Raw genomic sequence first — 15,983 nt, forward strand, 5'->3', positions numbered from 1 at the left:
AGAGTTCTAAGCATGTAGTATTTGTCTAATGGCTTTAGAACAATCCACTTTTGTCACAGAAAACAGTGACCATTTGCCATAACGGTCACTGACTGGGCTGAGAAATGTGAGCTTTTTTTCAAAAACAAATTCTGTCAATACCACGACAGTTACCTGATAATGATATATATGACAGTCATTGATGTGGTCACTGTTCATGACACCCAGATCAAAGCAGCCGGCCAGTATCTGGAGGTGGACAGAGGTCAGTAAGGAGGTGACGGTCATGACAGGGTGTGAGGCAGAGAAGCTGTCTGTGTTGCCACCACCACTCTCCTGTCTGACGTCCTTGTCTGGGGACAGCATTTCCAGCATCTGGTTCAAAGCTTCCATGCGACACTGAAACAAATTTCATTGTCATAAGACTGAATTTTTCATGTCAGATATGTTTGTATTGTTTTCTTCTTCAGATAACATCTTTCACATTCTACTTTTACAAAAAAAATTCTGTTAAGATACTTAATACCCCACATGAATTATACGATTATGATTTAATCTTTTTAAGGGGGTAAAATTATCAATTTTCTGCATACATAATTTCAGAATCATTGAAATACATTTCACTTGTGGTACTATTACTGTGTAGAATAAAACTGTAAGGTAGCTGTAAGGTTTCTTTTCAATTTTGTTGCTGACACTCAATAACAATGTTCTAACGTTAAAAATTTATGACTTAAAAAACAGTCTTTGTAAAATTCAAAATTAACACATTGAAAAAAATGAGTCATTACCATATATTCTAGCTTAAAAAAAAAATCACTCAATGTGTGACGTCAAAAATCCATCATACCTCTGCCCTAACTTGCTGGTGTTCCATAGCCCTAGCAATAACCTGTGGTCTTGTGCTGGCTCCAAGTTCTTCCTCTACATTCCCAGAAATCATCTTCACACTCTCTGGCAGACCTTCATCCAATACAAACTGTGTCAACTCTTTCAGAACAGTCTTCAGGATGGTATGAGAGTCGGATTCTGGATGGTGGTGGGAGGTGAGGCGATCACGTCTCCAGCGTAGTCTCTTCAATGTTTCTTTGACAGCCTGTAGTGAGCCCATCTGTTGTACTCCTGACTGTTCCTTTAAGATGAAATGCAATGACATGGATTTAATTTCAAGAATGTGCTTTTAAAGCATCCAACATTCTTCCAACTTGCTAGCAATTCATGACTTGCAGTTGTGTGACTGTTACACTTGAAACCATGCTTTTATGACAATTCTGTGCAGAGGCATACCAATATTCTAAGCAATAACAAATACTCATAAAACCCTTTGTTAAAACAACTATCAAAGCAAATAAACAAATTTGACTAAAGAAGATACAAATCATGATTTTGACAATCTCTGAGCATAACTTAACAAATCAAAAACCACCATTAAAAATTATCTGACAAGGAAAAACAAAAAAGTTCCCAAAACAGGAGATGTAAATATCTGACAGTACATACAGTGTTGGTGTCAGACAATGTGGTCATCCGGTTGTGCTGCCACATTTGGCTCAGCTGTGGGTGACTGCCAGACCTGGCAATAGCCAGAGGGGAGCCCAGGTTACCCGACTCCTCATGCTCTGGTACTGAGGGGAACAAATCCTCCTCTGGAATAACAATATAACAATTTATAGCAGAGTTATATTAATACCACAACAAAATTAGTAGGAAATTCACACATATACTCCTCTGGAATAACAATAAGACATTATGATAATGTTAATTTACCCAATTAAATACAATACATATACATGAAAATCATTTCCCTGTTCCAAGAGCGTAATTGAAAGAAGAATTGTATGTTAAAGCTGGGTTGACAGATAAAGAATTTGAAGGTTTTGAGATACAGCAGAAGTTCATGGTATATCAAAATTAGCATTTTGAAAGGATTTTTTCCATTACGCACAATCCAAATGGCTCAGAAATGGAGAGGAACATGTCTGATGGAGATTTTTGTATATTTTACCTGTAAGAGCAGTTTTTATTCCACAGAGCAACAAGGCACATCTTCTTATCACAGCCTTACAAACAGCCTCATAACTACTTGCTGCATCTAAAAAGAATCAGAATGATGTACAATCAAGCCGTGTCCATATAACAAAACCAAATTAATTTTAAAGCAAGATGGGTGCGGTATTATTCAGCTTACATATATAGTTTATTAATCGTTTAAATAATTGAAAGGAAAAATACTATCTTCTAATATACAATAATATAAACAAACTCGTATAAATGATTCACTCTAGTACTTTAATAGAATTATTTCTACATTATATATTAGAATTTCATCCAATAATGCTCACCTAAAACATTCCCCTTTACTTTCTGCTTACTTTTCCTCTTCCAGTCATCTCTAACTGTTTGTGTGTCTGGTTCCTCAGTGTCTTCTCTTCCCTCTGGTTCTCTCTCCCTTTCTCTCAGTCTCTCTGGCTCCCTTTCGCGCATTCTCTCACGCCTGTCCTCAGCCCCCATGATTTCTCCAGCCAGCTCACGAAGTCTTTCTCTCATTTCTCTTCTCCTTCTTTCCCCAGCTATCTCATTACTATCAGGCTCTTCCCTCTCCTCATCCCTGCTCCTTTCCTCCTCTTCTCTGTTTTCCATAGAGTCCCTTGGTGTTCCTCTTGTCTCTTCTTCTCTTTCCCCTTCATCAACAACAGGCTGACTCTGGGCCTCTCCAGGTTCTGGCTGGCTCGATTTAATGGTCATGAGTTTTTGGCGAACCTTAAACACGGCTTTGTAAATCTCTAGCATTTGCTTATTTGGGACAGTGCTGAAATTGATTGTTTACATAATATATATCTAATGATGATGCCAAAGCATGTACAATGATATCAATTATAACAACTTTTTGTATATTTTCAATATAATACAATTAAAACAATAGCTTCTGTCTATATTTTTCATAAGTGAACTACTTTATATTTTGGCATATTGTTCACTTCAATTGCAGTTTTGTCCTAACCTTGCTGATTTTCAATTAAAAAAATGAAAAAGTCATACTTGGAAGAGGAAACAGTCTGATTCAGTAGATCAGTGTGTTTGAGGAAACAAGCCAAAGTATATCTGGATACTGTGGTAAGTAGTGGATCATCCTCTTCTTCTGTACAGTCCCATTCTGAAAGGCATGGAAAAAATGTGCATTTAATTTGTCATTTCTCTTCATCATTTTTTTTTTCTGTAAAACATTGCATTTAACACATGTACACCATTTTACTAGAAAAATTTAAGGACCAAAACTTACAAATTCTTACACAACAGACATTCAAGAGAGCTGGTAGTCTTGAATCAAATTTTCACCAAACTGTACTCATAATAAACATATAACATTACTCACCTCTTGATCGAGCATACTCCAGCATTTGTTGACATATATCAGCAGCTGGCCCAGTGTTTTGGCCCTGCGCTATTTGTAAAAGAACTGGGATCTTTCCAGAAAGTGGTATCTGTACATCAGAGCTGCTGTCCTCCGAGTCCCCACAACCACTTATAGCAGAAGTGACAACACAATCCAAGACTTTGTCTAAAATACAATTATCAGCAATTAAGATGATTACTGTCATTATTAACCATAACCACAAGTCTAAGCAATTTTCATTTTGGATGCAGCATACAACTTTCTCATCAAAATTAACAAATTAACTAATCATTGTTAATAAAAACTACAGTACCAGTATTCTCAACTTTGAAATTCAAAAGTTCTACTTTCAAATGCAACTATTTTATTTTAAGTATTTCCTTAATTCTTAAATATTCCTCACCCAGTTCTTCAGCAGACATCTCCAGACCGTTGCTAAGTAAGTGTGCCTGCAGCCAGCCAGCTGTCTCTTTCTCCTCACTGGACATGGGGGCCCCCATCAGCATACCTCCAATACACCTCCCCACCAGCAGTGCACATGCCCTTTCCAGGTCCACCAGCCACACCCAGGACTGAACTGGAGGGGTGAGGGGCACAATAGAGGCATCTGCACTCTCAGGGGTAGCTGGGGATATTAAAGAATATTATAAAATAGAGAAGAATATTCCATAGTGAAACATTTATAACCTATAAAACCACTGATTATTTAAAGGGATTATTTGAAAGTACCATTAAGAATAATGGGATCAATTACTCTCCCCTCACCCTCAACCCCTCCTTTGAGTTACAGATTCAGACTGAATATATCTAAAATTCAAGCTTATAAGTGAAAATTTCAGTTTTTTTTGTAAAATAATGTAGCCACAAGCTAAACCAAAATGGTAAAATAAACTTAGCTTACAGTGAAGTGGCCAGCCCAGTTCCTGGTCCTCCACCACTGTAGCTGCAGGCAGGAGTCTGTTCAGTTTGTCTATAATAGGCAGTAGTGCCAGGAGATCATGTAGGATAGGAATAATGGTCTTCACTGGAAGGAGCTGCAGTGAGTGGATCATCTGGAAGAGTAAGGCTCCGGCCTGGGAACTGTAGAGAAGATCTGGGAAGAGAATTGAAGGAGGATTGTCAGGTATGATGATGATGATGATAATGATAATTATAATAATAAAAATAAAAAAATAAAAAAAATCAGTAAATAACTTCTAATAATATTCAACTTTTTCATAAATTCCGTACCTGTTTGAAGTTCCATCAACTAAAGCCTTAAAATTTACACTTTAAAGTTAAAGAAGAAACAATCAATTTGAAGTGGTGGTTGCACAAAGCACCTTATTATCAACTTTTTTTTGCTACAAAACTTTGATTTTCATCGTGTAATTTAGTTTTGGATATCCTCATTTTTTTTATTTTGTTGTTTCTTTACCTTTTATCTTATTTAGCAGCTCTTCAGACTGACCATGGTCTATGAGAATAGACCATGCTTTTTGGAAAATTTCTCCTGTCAAGGGCAGCATCAGGGACAGATGCTTGTGCAGCAAACCTAAGGCTGGAGAGGTCTGGAAAAGTTGAACATAACTAGTATTAACTACTTAATATGCCATATTGTGTCAAAACTTCATAAATGTATTGATAAAAATAATAAAGATATTAACCATAATATAACATAATTAAACATATCAAACATTATCATAAATTCAAATTTCAAATCCATCAGTACCAAGTACATCTTAATACATAAATAGGCACACTGTGCTGGAGAAAACTTGGTTCCTTTATCAATCAAAGGCACTTTATGAGGTAACATATCCCTTCATCTCTTACCAATGACTCATCTGTAGAGTTGACATAGCAATAAGCCAGCACATGTTTCTGCATTGAACCCAGGAGTTGCTGCAGGCAGGCTGGTGGTCCCAGGTCTTCACTTGGCTTCTCTTCTTTCTCTCCAGCCGCCACCAAGTCATTCAGGACTTCCATCTGACAATGATTATGACGATGTCAAGATTAACACTAATATCATACGTGTCTCAAGATGCTTTCTGCATGATAATTTGATGAGATTCAAAAACTGAAATACTGTGTGTCCCATCTTTTTTTTTCATCTTATCATTCAAATTTTTAACTGAAAATGGGACAAAAATTTAAAAAATTGACATATTTCTGGGTTTGAAATTTGAAAAATTGTTCAAATATCTAAATACACCCTGATTAGTCACCAATACAAAACAAATAAGAGAAAATAAATTCCTAATACAAATCAAACCATCTTCTTACAGTATAAAAACTAAGATTCCTGAGAATAGTCTTCATGAGTAACTCAGCTAGGTGCATGTCCGAGTCGACCAGTATCTGGTCAGGTTGGCCAGAGGTGTCCACTGCATACCCAAACCCCAGCAGAGAGGCAACGTGGCAGTTGTCCTGCAGACTGGTCAATATGATGCTCAGCTGCATCCTCTGTGTATGGAAATGATATTATCATAGCCTTATGTGGTCAATAGATGTGGAGGACATCACAATACATAGAGCCATCAGAATAATTCAAAGTTCTTTCTTTTTAATTTTTGTATTTAAAACCACAAAATCTTGATTTTAACAGTGATATTTAGTAACTTCACTGTACTACTTATAAAAGAATCAGAACTGTATGTAAATAAGTTACTAAAAGAACTGAAAACCACACAAGAATGTAATAACTGTCTTAATTCCATTTTAGTCTAGAATGTTTCTTAAGAACAAATATAAGTTGTTTCCAATATGTAGCAAACTTCTTTTATACAGTACATGCACTGTGCTCCTTACCTGTCCCTTGGTGAGACTGTTCCACCTCTCTGGTCCCTGGGGCAGCAGGGAGTGGAGGAGTTCCATCCTCTCACGTAGGGGAGGCAACAGGAGAGGGGCACCCACTGACAGAGTCTCACTCACAGCCTGTAATATTCAATAACCATTGCAATGGTTGCTGCTTCCAAATATTGGTGTTTATGCACAGCCAATGTCATTTAAATCAGGTAAGAGACTGGGAATCAACTGTGTTTGCACAAAGTCCAATAATGTATTGTAAAATCAAGGGAGATTTCACAGGGTTTTGAGGAAATTGACATAATGGCAGACTAGGGATGTAGGCAGCAATGAATATAAGCGGACAGAATTTATCCACAGATTTTTTCCTGGATAATATTTTCTTCTATATTCTACATACAAATTCACCAATTCACGCTTTGCAAGTCACTCCTGCACTGCCATTCCAGGCACACTCTCAGTCAGTTTCACTCATATCACTGAAAAGTTAGCCCCACCTCACCAATTCTCACAAGTTTTCTAGCAAACGAAAAGGCCTACTACCTGTTGGACAGTTTCTGGTGTTGCTGAATCCATTAGTCTAAACAACAGCATTCTCAGTGGCCTGGCCTCTTTCCCCAGCACAGAGGTGGACATGCCACCAGCCAGGGCCAGGGACAGATGAGTGGACAGTAATTTCAGGCACAGCAGGGTAAAGTTTTCATGAGCACTGGAAATATATGATACTTTTCGTTTTATGAGAAATTTTAATAATAATAATAATAATAATAATAATAATAATAATAATAATAATAATAATTTATGCATATACACATATAAACTTTGTGTCACATTGTTAGCTGTACACTTTAAAAAGAGTTCACAAATAAGATACAAATTATTGTATATTTTGAAAGTAAAAAAAAAAGAAAATAGAGGCATGAAAGGTCACCTTTTAGTTGGGTATGGAGGGAGAGGCTCCTCACTATCCAAACCCTCACAGTACCTCTCCAGAAACAGTCTCAACATGGAAAAGGTACCCTCCTGGAGATCCATACAGAATGGACGGTGCCAGGCTACCACTTGTCTGAAAACAAAAGCCATTTGCCTAGCTGTTAAAACTTATGTGATGATCAAGGATGCAATATTGTTATTATTCCATATATGATTTTATACAAAGAACAATTTAAAAAAAAACATGATCAAATGAAATGAAATCCCAAGCCTTAAAACAGCATTCATTATAAAACTTCTTTAAAATCTATAAATATACAAAAAACTCTTTTCACAAACATTTGTTTACAAATCACTTTGTACAATCACAAGTAAAATAAAATAACCGTGTATGTTTAGAATAGAGAAAGAAAGTCAGAAGTTACCTGTCAGTAGGCAGAGCAGTCCATGCAACACTGTGTGATGTCCCCGCTGAGATCTGGTGAATACTAGTACCTTCCAATCCAGTCACCTTCTTGGGTCTTGTGATAGGACTCTGTGTGTGTCCTTGTCCACACTGACCCATTGCATTGTTTCCCCAGGCATACACTTCATTGTCTGATAATACAAACATTAGTTATTTGCATCCTGTTAATTATTGCACACATTAAAAATTCATAACTTTTCTTAAAGGTATACAATGGCTGTTAAACATTTACGTAGCAAAAAATGTATTTCTTTAAATTATCAGCAGTTCCTTTTAAGGTAATTCAAGAATATCGGTCCATACCTTGACCAAGGGCCAAGCAATGTGTGTCCCCACAAGCAATGTCAACAATCCTGGCTCTGGGATACAGATCTTCAATAAGCTTTGGCCTCATGGAGGTGGCTTCTGCTGAACCACAGCCAAGACAAGAGCCAGTACCCCAAGAAAACACCTAGTGGAACAAAGTAATGACAAATAATGAAAAGAGAAAATAATTCTGAGAAACAAAATCAACCTATCTAACAGGACAGAAGTCAATAAATAATCCACATATACAGAATTCTCTAGAAATAAAGTATCCTTTGAAACTGGATATGTACAGTCTGTATACCCACCATGACATTATCTATAAATATTGATAACCAAATTCATTAAATCTTTGGTAAGAAATATCAAGCACACAAGTAAATTTTGTGAAATTCATGTAGCAAGGGACATTCTGCATTTAAATACATTTTCTATGATATAAAAAGAACATTCAATACACAAAAACAAAATATTATTAACTTTGTTGTGCACATTGCAAAGAAAGTTTTTTTAGTCACTATATATTCCCCTACCATTTACCTGCAGTTTTAATAATAGAAAACATACTACATTTCACCACTCACCTGTCCAGTGGACGTCAGAGCCAGGCTGCACTGGCTCCCACATGCCACTTTCCTGATGTACAGACCTATGAAAGTTTCTATGACCTTAGGCTTGAATACTCTAGTGGTGTCACCATGGCCGAGCTTGCCTGAAACAAAGTTCCAAGAAGATTTAATGTATACTTTTGATCATCTTAATTTTGGATGCTGTTCAAAATCGATACTTCTCTTCCACATATAGAAATAGATACTTTATCTGTAGTAGAAATTTTTTAATCAAATTTCATAATAAAAATCAAAATATTGTTTGGGAAAATTCAAATTGGAAAAAGCTGAGCTGTCTTGGTATATGGTAATATATTTAAATAAAATCACAACCAAATGAATCTAGCATAAAAATGCCAAATTATGTTATAGAATCCATCACTTACCATTATCACCTCCTCCAAATGACCACACAGTGCGTCCATCCTGTGACACGGCCAGTGTGTAGGAACTCCCACAGGCCACCTGTCCCACAGCTGTGATGGACTTGACCAGGGTGGGCAGGTGCTTGCTGTTACTATCACCATGACCTGGGGGTGAGACAGAAAATCATGACACACTTATATCAAAGAAAATTATATCAATATTACATTTTTTTTTAATTTGTGGGGTTTTTTATTATAAGTTGATCTTTATATTTTGTCTTCAAAATTGAGAAGAATTGTTATTTATATTAATAATACCAATCTTCAGTAAGACAGACAGACTTCAATGTTGTTTAATTACAATTTGCCATAACCTTAAAAAACTCTGATTTCAGCAAAGGAGCAAGTGAAGCCATATTTTACCTAGCCTCCCATACTGTCCCTCTCCCCACGTGTACAGCTGCCCATCCTCAGTGACAGCAGCACTGTGACGATAGCCTGCAGAGATACACTTCACAACCTGAAATGACACAGTATTCATAGTGCAAATAAAGTAAAGAGCAGTATAAAATGAAGGCCCAAATCCATTTTAAAAAATGTAAAAAAATCACCTCAACATTGTTGCCTAGACCCATCAACCTTAGTATCCATGTTAAGGATAGACACATTTGTAAGCAAGTTAGAGTTCTAACTTTATTTTATAAAACAATACCTTACCTTGCCAGATAGTGGTCCTGCAATTAGCTTAGGGAATTTCTGAGTTGCCGTGTTGCCATGTCCAAGCTTTCCATAATCACCTGTGAAAAAAGTATGCCTTTGATAAGAGATGATATAAAAAGAATACTCCCATTAGAAATCTCTGATATTTGCAGCATAATATAATAAAATATAAAACAAACTAATTTTCAATATATCTTTAGAAGACCACCTACCATCTCCCCAGCTGTACACCTCCCCGTCGGCTGTCAGAGCCAGTGTGTGTCCATCAGATCCTTTAGAAGAGGACACTCTTTTAATTTTCTTGCCTTCATAATTCACCTTCTTTGGTGTGGATTGATTATTGGAGTCTCCCAGGCCAAGACGACCATAGCTGCCTTTGCCAACTGCTGCCACTGAGCTGTCTTGGTATATGACAAATGAGCAATATTGTCCAGCCTCACACTACACAAAAATATGTAAATATTACCATTTTAATTCTATAATCTTGTTTTTATGTAATATATGTAATTTAAATAATTAAAAATTTATAAATGTATATTTTTATGTCTGATCTGCACACGTATTAAACAATAGGATTCATCAAAATAGTTTTTGTTGTCCACTAACTATGCAAGAACTCTGCATTTTAAGGGTTTAAAATCTTGACTACCATGACAAAGATTGATACACAGTGCATCAGTATATGTACATATTTGCAAAATGTGCACAGTGCTAAGGATATGCTGTCACACTTGCACAATATATCACAATACCATCCAACCAACACTTACCACTTGTGCATTAGCAAAGCCAACCGCCAATTTTGGTGTCAGCACTTTCTCCATCTGACTACCCATAGCCAACTGATGACTGCTGTTACTTCCCCATACAAACACTTCAGAGCCCTCTGTGCCACAGGCTGGGTCCTGCATGGGGTTGTTCTTATTTTCATCAGGAGAAACACAACATCTTGCATAGTCACAGGCTAGCTGGCATAACTAAAACAAATATCATTATATTGTCAGTATCTGCTATTCTCCTAAGTCCTATTTTAAACTGTAGTTTTTTATATATATATGAGGGGGCTAAAATTCTCAAACATCATTCTTTATCATCATATTGTACTACTTTCTTAAACTTAATGTTAAGTTATAACTGGAGGAAAAAAAGTTATAACTTCTATATCTTGCAACAAATATAAATGCACATCAAGCTATCCAATTGAAAATTATCTAATATTTCTTTTTTTACCTCTTCCATCAAGCACACAGCAGCCCCATAGAGAGAGGTTAGACCCTGGCTGTCTTCTTGGATATTAGACTGCCCAGATATGTTCCTCTCTACACCTCCCTGTTACAAAAACATAGTGGTTAATAAGGCATGCAGTTAAGAGGCTCTATGAAAGAACATTTTGTGCATTTGACCATCTTCTTTAACACATGCATCCAGTGAGAGCAGTCCTATCAATGTACCTTTGTTCATTGCAAACATAAATAAATTAATAAAAAAGGGTATTATTTAAAATGTGCTGAAAAGGATTTTAAAATGCTAACTGAAAACAACAGATTTAGGTTTAGGGTATAAATCAGTGAGTGGAATATTCCATAAAACAAAACTTTATCACATTTTTAAAACTTATGCCTCACAATCAATTCCTTACTGAATTTCATAATATTCATTCAAGACACTTTACCCTGATAGCAATATTTCTGCCATGAGCATCATAGCACTGTTTAGTCATATCATGCTAATCAATCACAATCTCCCTACATTCTGATACAAAAATTCCCCAATACCTTTAAATATCAATGTTCAAATTCTTGTTTTTAATGTTTAAAGCCAATTGCATTCACTCACAGCAGACTTTACAATCTGTCCAAGCATACTGAGGAAGAAGGAATGGTTGATCTTCCCAGGCTGTTCTACCTCTGTGCTGTCTGTCTCATGCCTGGAAGCTGCTGACACACACAATGCTAGCTCAACCCATTCTAAGAGAAATCTGCAAATGAGGCACACAATCCAAGACAATAAAATTACTTTCAAATAAAAACACAGTTCCAAAATTACCTTATTACACAGTAAATAATGCCATTAGTTTATATTATATGTAGAAAGCTTTGGAGTTTTAAATTGCAAAATGGAAGAAATAAAATGATGCAACAACATGTACAGTTCAAGATGTCAACAGAATTTAATCTTAAGTACACAAAAACAAAATACTCACCTCAAAGATCCTCTCTGGGAGGCCAAGGCAAGCACTAGTTCTGATGCCACTCTTCTTCCACTAACATCAGCTCCAGAAGTAGGCATACTGGTGCTCTTAAGAAACTGAGTCACCTGGTTCAGTGACTCTACTCCAAGAGGTGGCAGTTTACTCTCATTGGCAAGAGACAGGGAAGGTAAAGACAGGATCACATCAGCTGCAGTACACAGGACATCCTGGCAAAGGTTAGAACCAGTGGTCATAAGTTTGGCCTGGAGAGTCCAGTTTTGTTTCAGCAAAGAAAACAGTAGACTCAGTCCTGTTCTTACACCAATATGAATAAGTGCGGATGTTCCAGCTGGGGTCCTATCCACCACTTGCTGCCTTTCCTCATTCTCTCCCCTTTCTCCACCATTTCTGGATTGATGTTCTTTGACCTTCTGCTCCCGTCCTCCGTGGAACTTACTAGAAATGGCCTGAAAGATACGCTGTAGGACAACAAGTCTTTTTTGCAGCACTGCTGCAAATGGCGAATCAGAACACACTACCCTTGCTAATGACAACTGACTGTTCAAAAGAGCATCAAGATAATGTTCTTGTTCTTCTAAAGAGGGAGCTTCCTGTTCAAAATCTGGAAGGACTGGTCCTTTGAGCTGCAATATATGCTGGGGCAAGGTGAGCACTTCTTTATTCATCAAAAGGCGCTCATACAATTTGGCAGTTCCCTCCCTGGTTGCCATTGTCTCACAATCTTCATTTACCCAAGATGGGTGAAAATGCTCTAGCCATTTCAGACGTACCGGAGGGTTAGAAGCCATTTTGTTTTAGGCTGGTCTGAAACAAAAATATTATTTTGAATAATTCACACATTTCTAGCTGTATGAACCACTGTCAAAATATTTCTTTCAAGTCTAGGACCCACAAAACGATAGGGAAAGCATCCCAGTAAAACACCAAAGGGTTATTAACATATTAAGGAGGGGCCGTCAATTTGATACTGTGTGGCACAAGGGCCTACTATTGAAACTACTCAAAACTGGAGTAGGAGGAAAATTTTACAACATCATTAAAACAATGTACAGTAACACCAGATTAGGCATCTCTGTTGGGGAAGGGTAGGGAAAGGATAGGAATCAGACAAGGGGATAATCGAAGCCCTACCCTCTTTAATGTGTTCATCAATGATATCAAAGAAATCTTTAAGAACAAAAATAAGGACTGCTCAATTGATGGCCTAAACCACATCCTCTATGCAGATGACCTTGTCCTGTTGTCAACTACCAAGGAAGGACTACAAGGTCACTTAAAGCAATAATAACTCTTCGTTTCGGCCAAAAAATGAATTTTCCTGGAGTAAACAACAATTTTCCCATACTTACTAATGGTTAATGAATCCATTTTTACATTCAAAGTTGGTCACTGGTTTTTTTCTAAAAAGTTTGGTTTTTTGTTAAAATCTCTTAAGAGATTTTAACAGAGTATAGCCATCAATGGAGGTCACGTGGTCTAAAGACAAGCTCAGATATCAGAATAATAGCTATAACTGCTGTTTTTGTGGTAAAACAGAATATATTATATTTCTATGAGTTATTCACAAGGTTTTTATTGTGAAATATAGATCTCATACGAAGAGTTATTATCCCTTTAACAGCACTTCAAACAGAAAATGGAAGCTTCAGGTGAATGAGAAAAAGTCAAAGGTTGTTATCTTTAACAAACAAGAGAAACTGGACAAAAATATTAACTTCTATATAAATAACAAGGTCATAGAACTTCAACCTGTGAAGAATTTCACATACTTAGGCATAACCTTCACAAATACGGGGTCTTTAAAAAAAGCAATTGAAAACCTGAAACAAAATGCAATGAAAGCATCTTTTGCACTGGAAACAGCACTTTCCTCACACCAAATAACTTCTCCCCTTCTATACATGAAACTTTTTGATAAAACCATCAAGCCAATCTTACTGTATGGTTGTGAAGTTTGGGCAGAGGAACTATTTAGAGATAAGAAAATCTCTCTCCAAAAAATGAATAAAATGCCTTTTGAGCAGCTCCATCTAAAAACGTGTAAGTGGGCTCTTGGTGTACGGAAATATGCAAGCAACAATGCAAGTAGGACAGAACTTGGAAGGCTGCCACTCTACACAGATATTGTTAAACATGTTTTAAAGTACCAAATTCGTTTCAAAGAACCTGCTCCAAATAGAATTGTGAAACAAATCTATGAAAAAGAATTCCATTCAAAAGGCCCTAGCTGGTCAAGCTCTCTAAAAACTTTTACAGACCTCTGGGGACTGTCAACAGATCTAAGCACTGTAGACCCAAACTTACTTCAAGTACATGTTAATAAAAAAATTGAAGAACTTTTTTGGACCGATTTGCACAGTGACAACAAAAGCAAACTAAGAACTTATAAAGTAATAAAGAAATCCTACACTCCAGAAAAATACCTCATAATAAAATCCCTCTAAAACACTTGCAAAAATTCGAATCAGTGACCATGACTTAGAAATCGAAAGAGGTTGTTACACGAAACCCAAAAAACCAGTAGAAAACCGAAAATGTCCATATTGCAATGATGTTGAAACAGAAGTGCACTTCCTACTAAAATGTAATGAGCATGTGAACATAAGTAAAAGTGATACCGCCTTAATTGTCATCTGATGTAGAAAAACTTGTCTGGATTCTCAATCCTCAAAGTGAACACTGCTTAAAAACCGTGTCTCACTTCATCCAGAAAACCTTTAAAACAAGACTAGCCTGTCAATAATAATGAGCATGTCTACCATAATACAGAACAATGTAATTGTCATTATGTAATATAGATATTTTTTATCTTATTATTATTATTATTATTTTCTTCATCACAGTTTATTTTTCCCACATTTATAAGTAATATTTCCACTTGTTACTGCAGATTACGTATATAACGTAATTATGAAACATGTAATTTCATTTGTAAGCCTGATATCACATAAGTGTGATAATAGGTCTAGATATATATTACTTGTACGTATAACACAAGTAGTTTAGAGGGCCTGCAAAATGTACTGAAACATTTTAGTGCTCAATAAATTATTATTATTATTAAAAAGCAGCAGTCTTCCATCTGCATGATACTCAAACAGCATTTCGAATTTTATGAATGACTTAACTTATATTCATGCACTTTAATGAGGATAACACAATGATAATATAGAATATAGGAAGACTATAGCAATTGTGTAAGACTGACTGACAGAAAACGCTGTCGTAGCGAACAAAATCACGATGAAAACAAGAGGTCCATTGATATTCTAGCCCACCTACCTTTGTCTTTAAGAGGCCAGTTTTCAGATTTTTCACACTAAAATCATAAAGCAGCAACAAAATTACGATTATTAAAATATTTTGAACAAGATCTGTTTCGTTTTTTCGGTTTTATCCCGTATCATTTTTCTTGGGTTTTCCCCACTGGGTTTTTCCTAGGTCCAAACGCTATTTCCGTACTCCATTGATTGAAGACTTCCACTCACGCATTTCCGGTCTCTGTCATGCGTTGCAGCTCACGTGATGATATGTAGGCTGATATCATGGATGATCCCCCCTCCCCATTCCACACACGCGCGCGCGCAAGTTAGCCCAGAAAAATTAAGTGAGAGAGCACTATCGACCCTAATTTTTGAAAAATTAGTTTTTTTGGCATATAATATTTTTTCAAATGGAAAAAGGCATTCCCATTAGTTTTAATAAGTATGCCTTCATTGGAAACTTTTAATACCGACTCCTTAGGCTACTAACTTCAGGAAAAAACTTTCTTCCTCTAAATTATTATTTGAAGACAGTGCACAATTGAGTGATATAAATAATTTTAAACAAGGACACTTTTACTATTAAAGTATATCATAAAGTACGCTAGGGCTAGGGTCTACATTATATGTATGTCACGTGAGCTATCAGAAAATGAGACAGCAGTTCACATGGGGTTTTAGTTGTCTTAAATTGTCTGTTCTTATATCTCCAATGTATTTGGCAACCCTTTTTAAATGATGAAAGGAGAAATTTTGCTCAAAATGACAATATCAAGTTGAAAGAAATAGCAAGAGATGCATGTAACAGTTCGCATGACTTACAACGAGTGGATAAAGTGCACATGCCTAAAAACTACAAGTTGAAATCAAGCTTAAAGGTTCTCACATGCCATCTTTAGGTATACAACTCTAAAGAGTTATGAGCAATAGGGCTGTTTATTATAGGATTC

The 15,983-nt window shown here is 36.3% G+C and overlaps 1 protein-coding gene across 3 annotated transcripts in view; it reads right to left on the reverse strand.

The window, feature by feature from the left end:
- LOC106177463 (putative E3 ubiquitin-protein ligase HERC1) overlaps positions 1-15,255 on the reverse strand; it is a 43,490-nt gene extending 28,235 nt beyond the window's left edge. For all 3 annotated transcript variants that reach the window (XM_013560228.3, XM_013560229.3, XM_013560227.3), the window contains exons 1-27: positions 15,053-15,255; positions 11,762-12,574; positions 11,395-11,536; positions 10,789-10,887; positions 10,329-10,535; positions 9,771-9,999; positions 9,556-9,635; positions 9,262-9,358; positions 8,860-9,003; positions 8,450-8,577; positions 7,863-8,010; positions 7,519-7,690; positions 7,092-7,226; positions 6,704-6,869; positions 6,164-6,289; positions 5,639-5,818; positions 5,189-5,341; positions 4,791-4,923; positions 4,275-4,466; positions 3,777-3,998; positions 3,353-3,538; positions 3,019-3,133; positions 2,322-2,788; positions 1,985-2,071; positions 1,480-1,625; positions 830-1,111; positions 154-378 (exon numbers count right to left, since the gene is read on the reverse strand). In XM_013560228.3, the coding sequence (XP_013415682.2) occupies positions 154-378; positions 830-1,111; positions 1,480-1,625; positions 1,985-2,071; positions 2,322-2,788; positions 3,019-3,133; positions 3,353-3,538; positions 3,777-3,998; positions 4,275-4,466; positions 4,791-4,923; positions 5,189-5,341; positions 5,639-5,818; positions 6,164-6,289; positions 6,704-6,869; positions 7,092-7,226; positions 7,519-7,690; positions 7,863-8,010; positions 8,450-8,577; positions 8,860-9,003; positions 9,262-9,358; positions 9,556-9,635; positions 9,771-9,999; positions 10,329-10,535; positions 10,789-10,887; positions 11,395-11,536; positions 11,762-12,558 (5,058 nt within the window). In that variant the 5' untranslated portion in view covers positions 12,559-12,574; positions 15,053-15,255. The remainder of the gene's footprint in view (positions 1-153; positions 379-829; positions 1,112-1,479; positions 1,626-1,984; positions 2,072-2,321; positions 2,789-3,018; positions 3,134-3,352; positions 3,539-3,776; positions 3,999-4,274; positions 4,467-4,790; positions 4,924-5,188; positions 5,342-5,638; positions 5,819-6,163; positions 6,290-6,703; positions 6,870-7,091; positions 7,227-7,518; positions 7,691-7,862; positions 8,011-8,449; positions 8,578-8,859; positions 9,004-9,261; positions 9,359-9,555; positions 9,636-9,770; positions 10,000-10,328; positions 10,536-10,788; positions 10,888-11,394; positions 11,537-11,761; positions 12,575-15,052) is intronic.
- Positions 15,256-15,983: the final 728 nt, after the last annotated feature.

The sequence above is a fragment of the Lingula anatina genome, chromosome 1 (genome assembly GCF_051362555.1).
Source record: "Lingula anatina isolate TDL-2025a chromosome 1, LinAna3.0, whole genome shotgun sequence".
NCBI classification, from domain to species: domain Eukaryota; kingdom Metazoa; phylum Brachiopoda; class Lingulata; order Lingulida; family Lingulidae; genus Lingula; species Lingula anatina.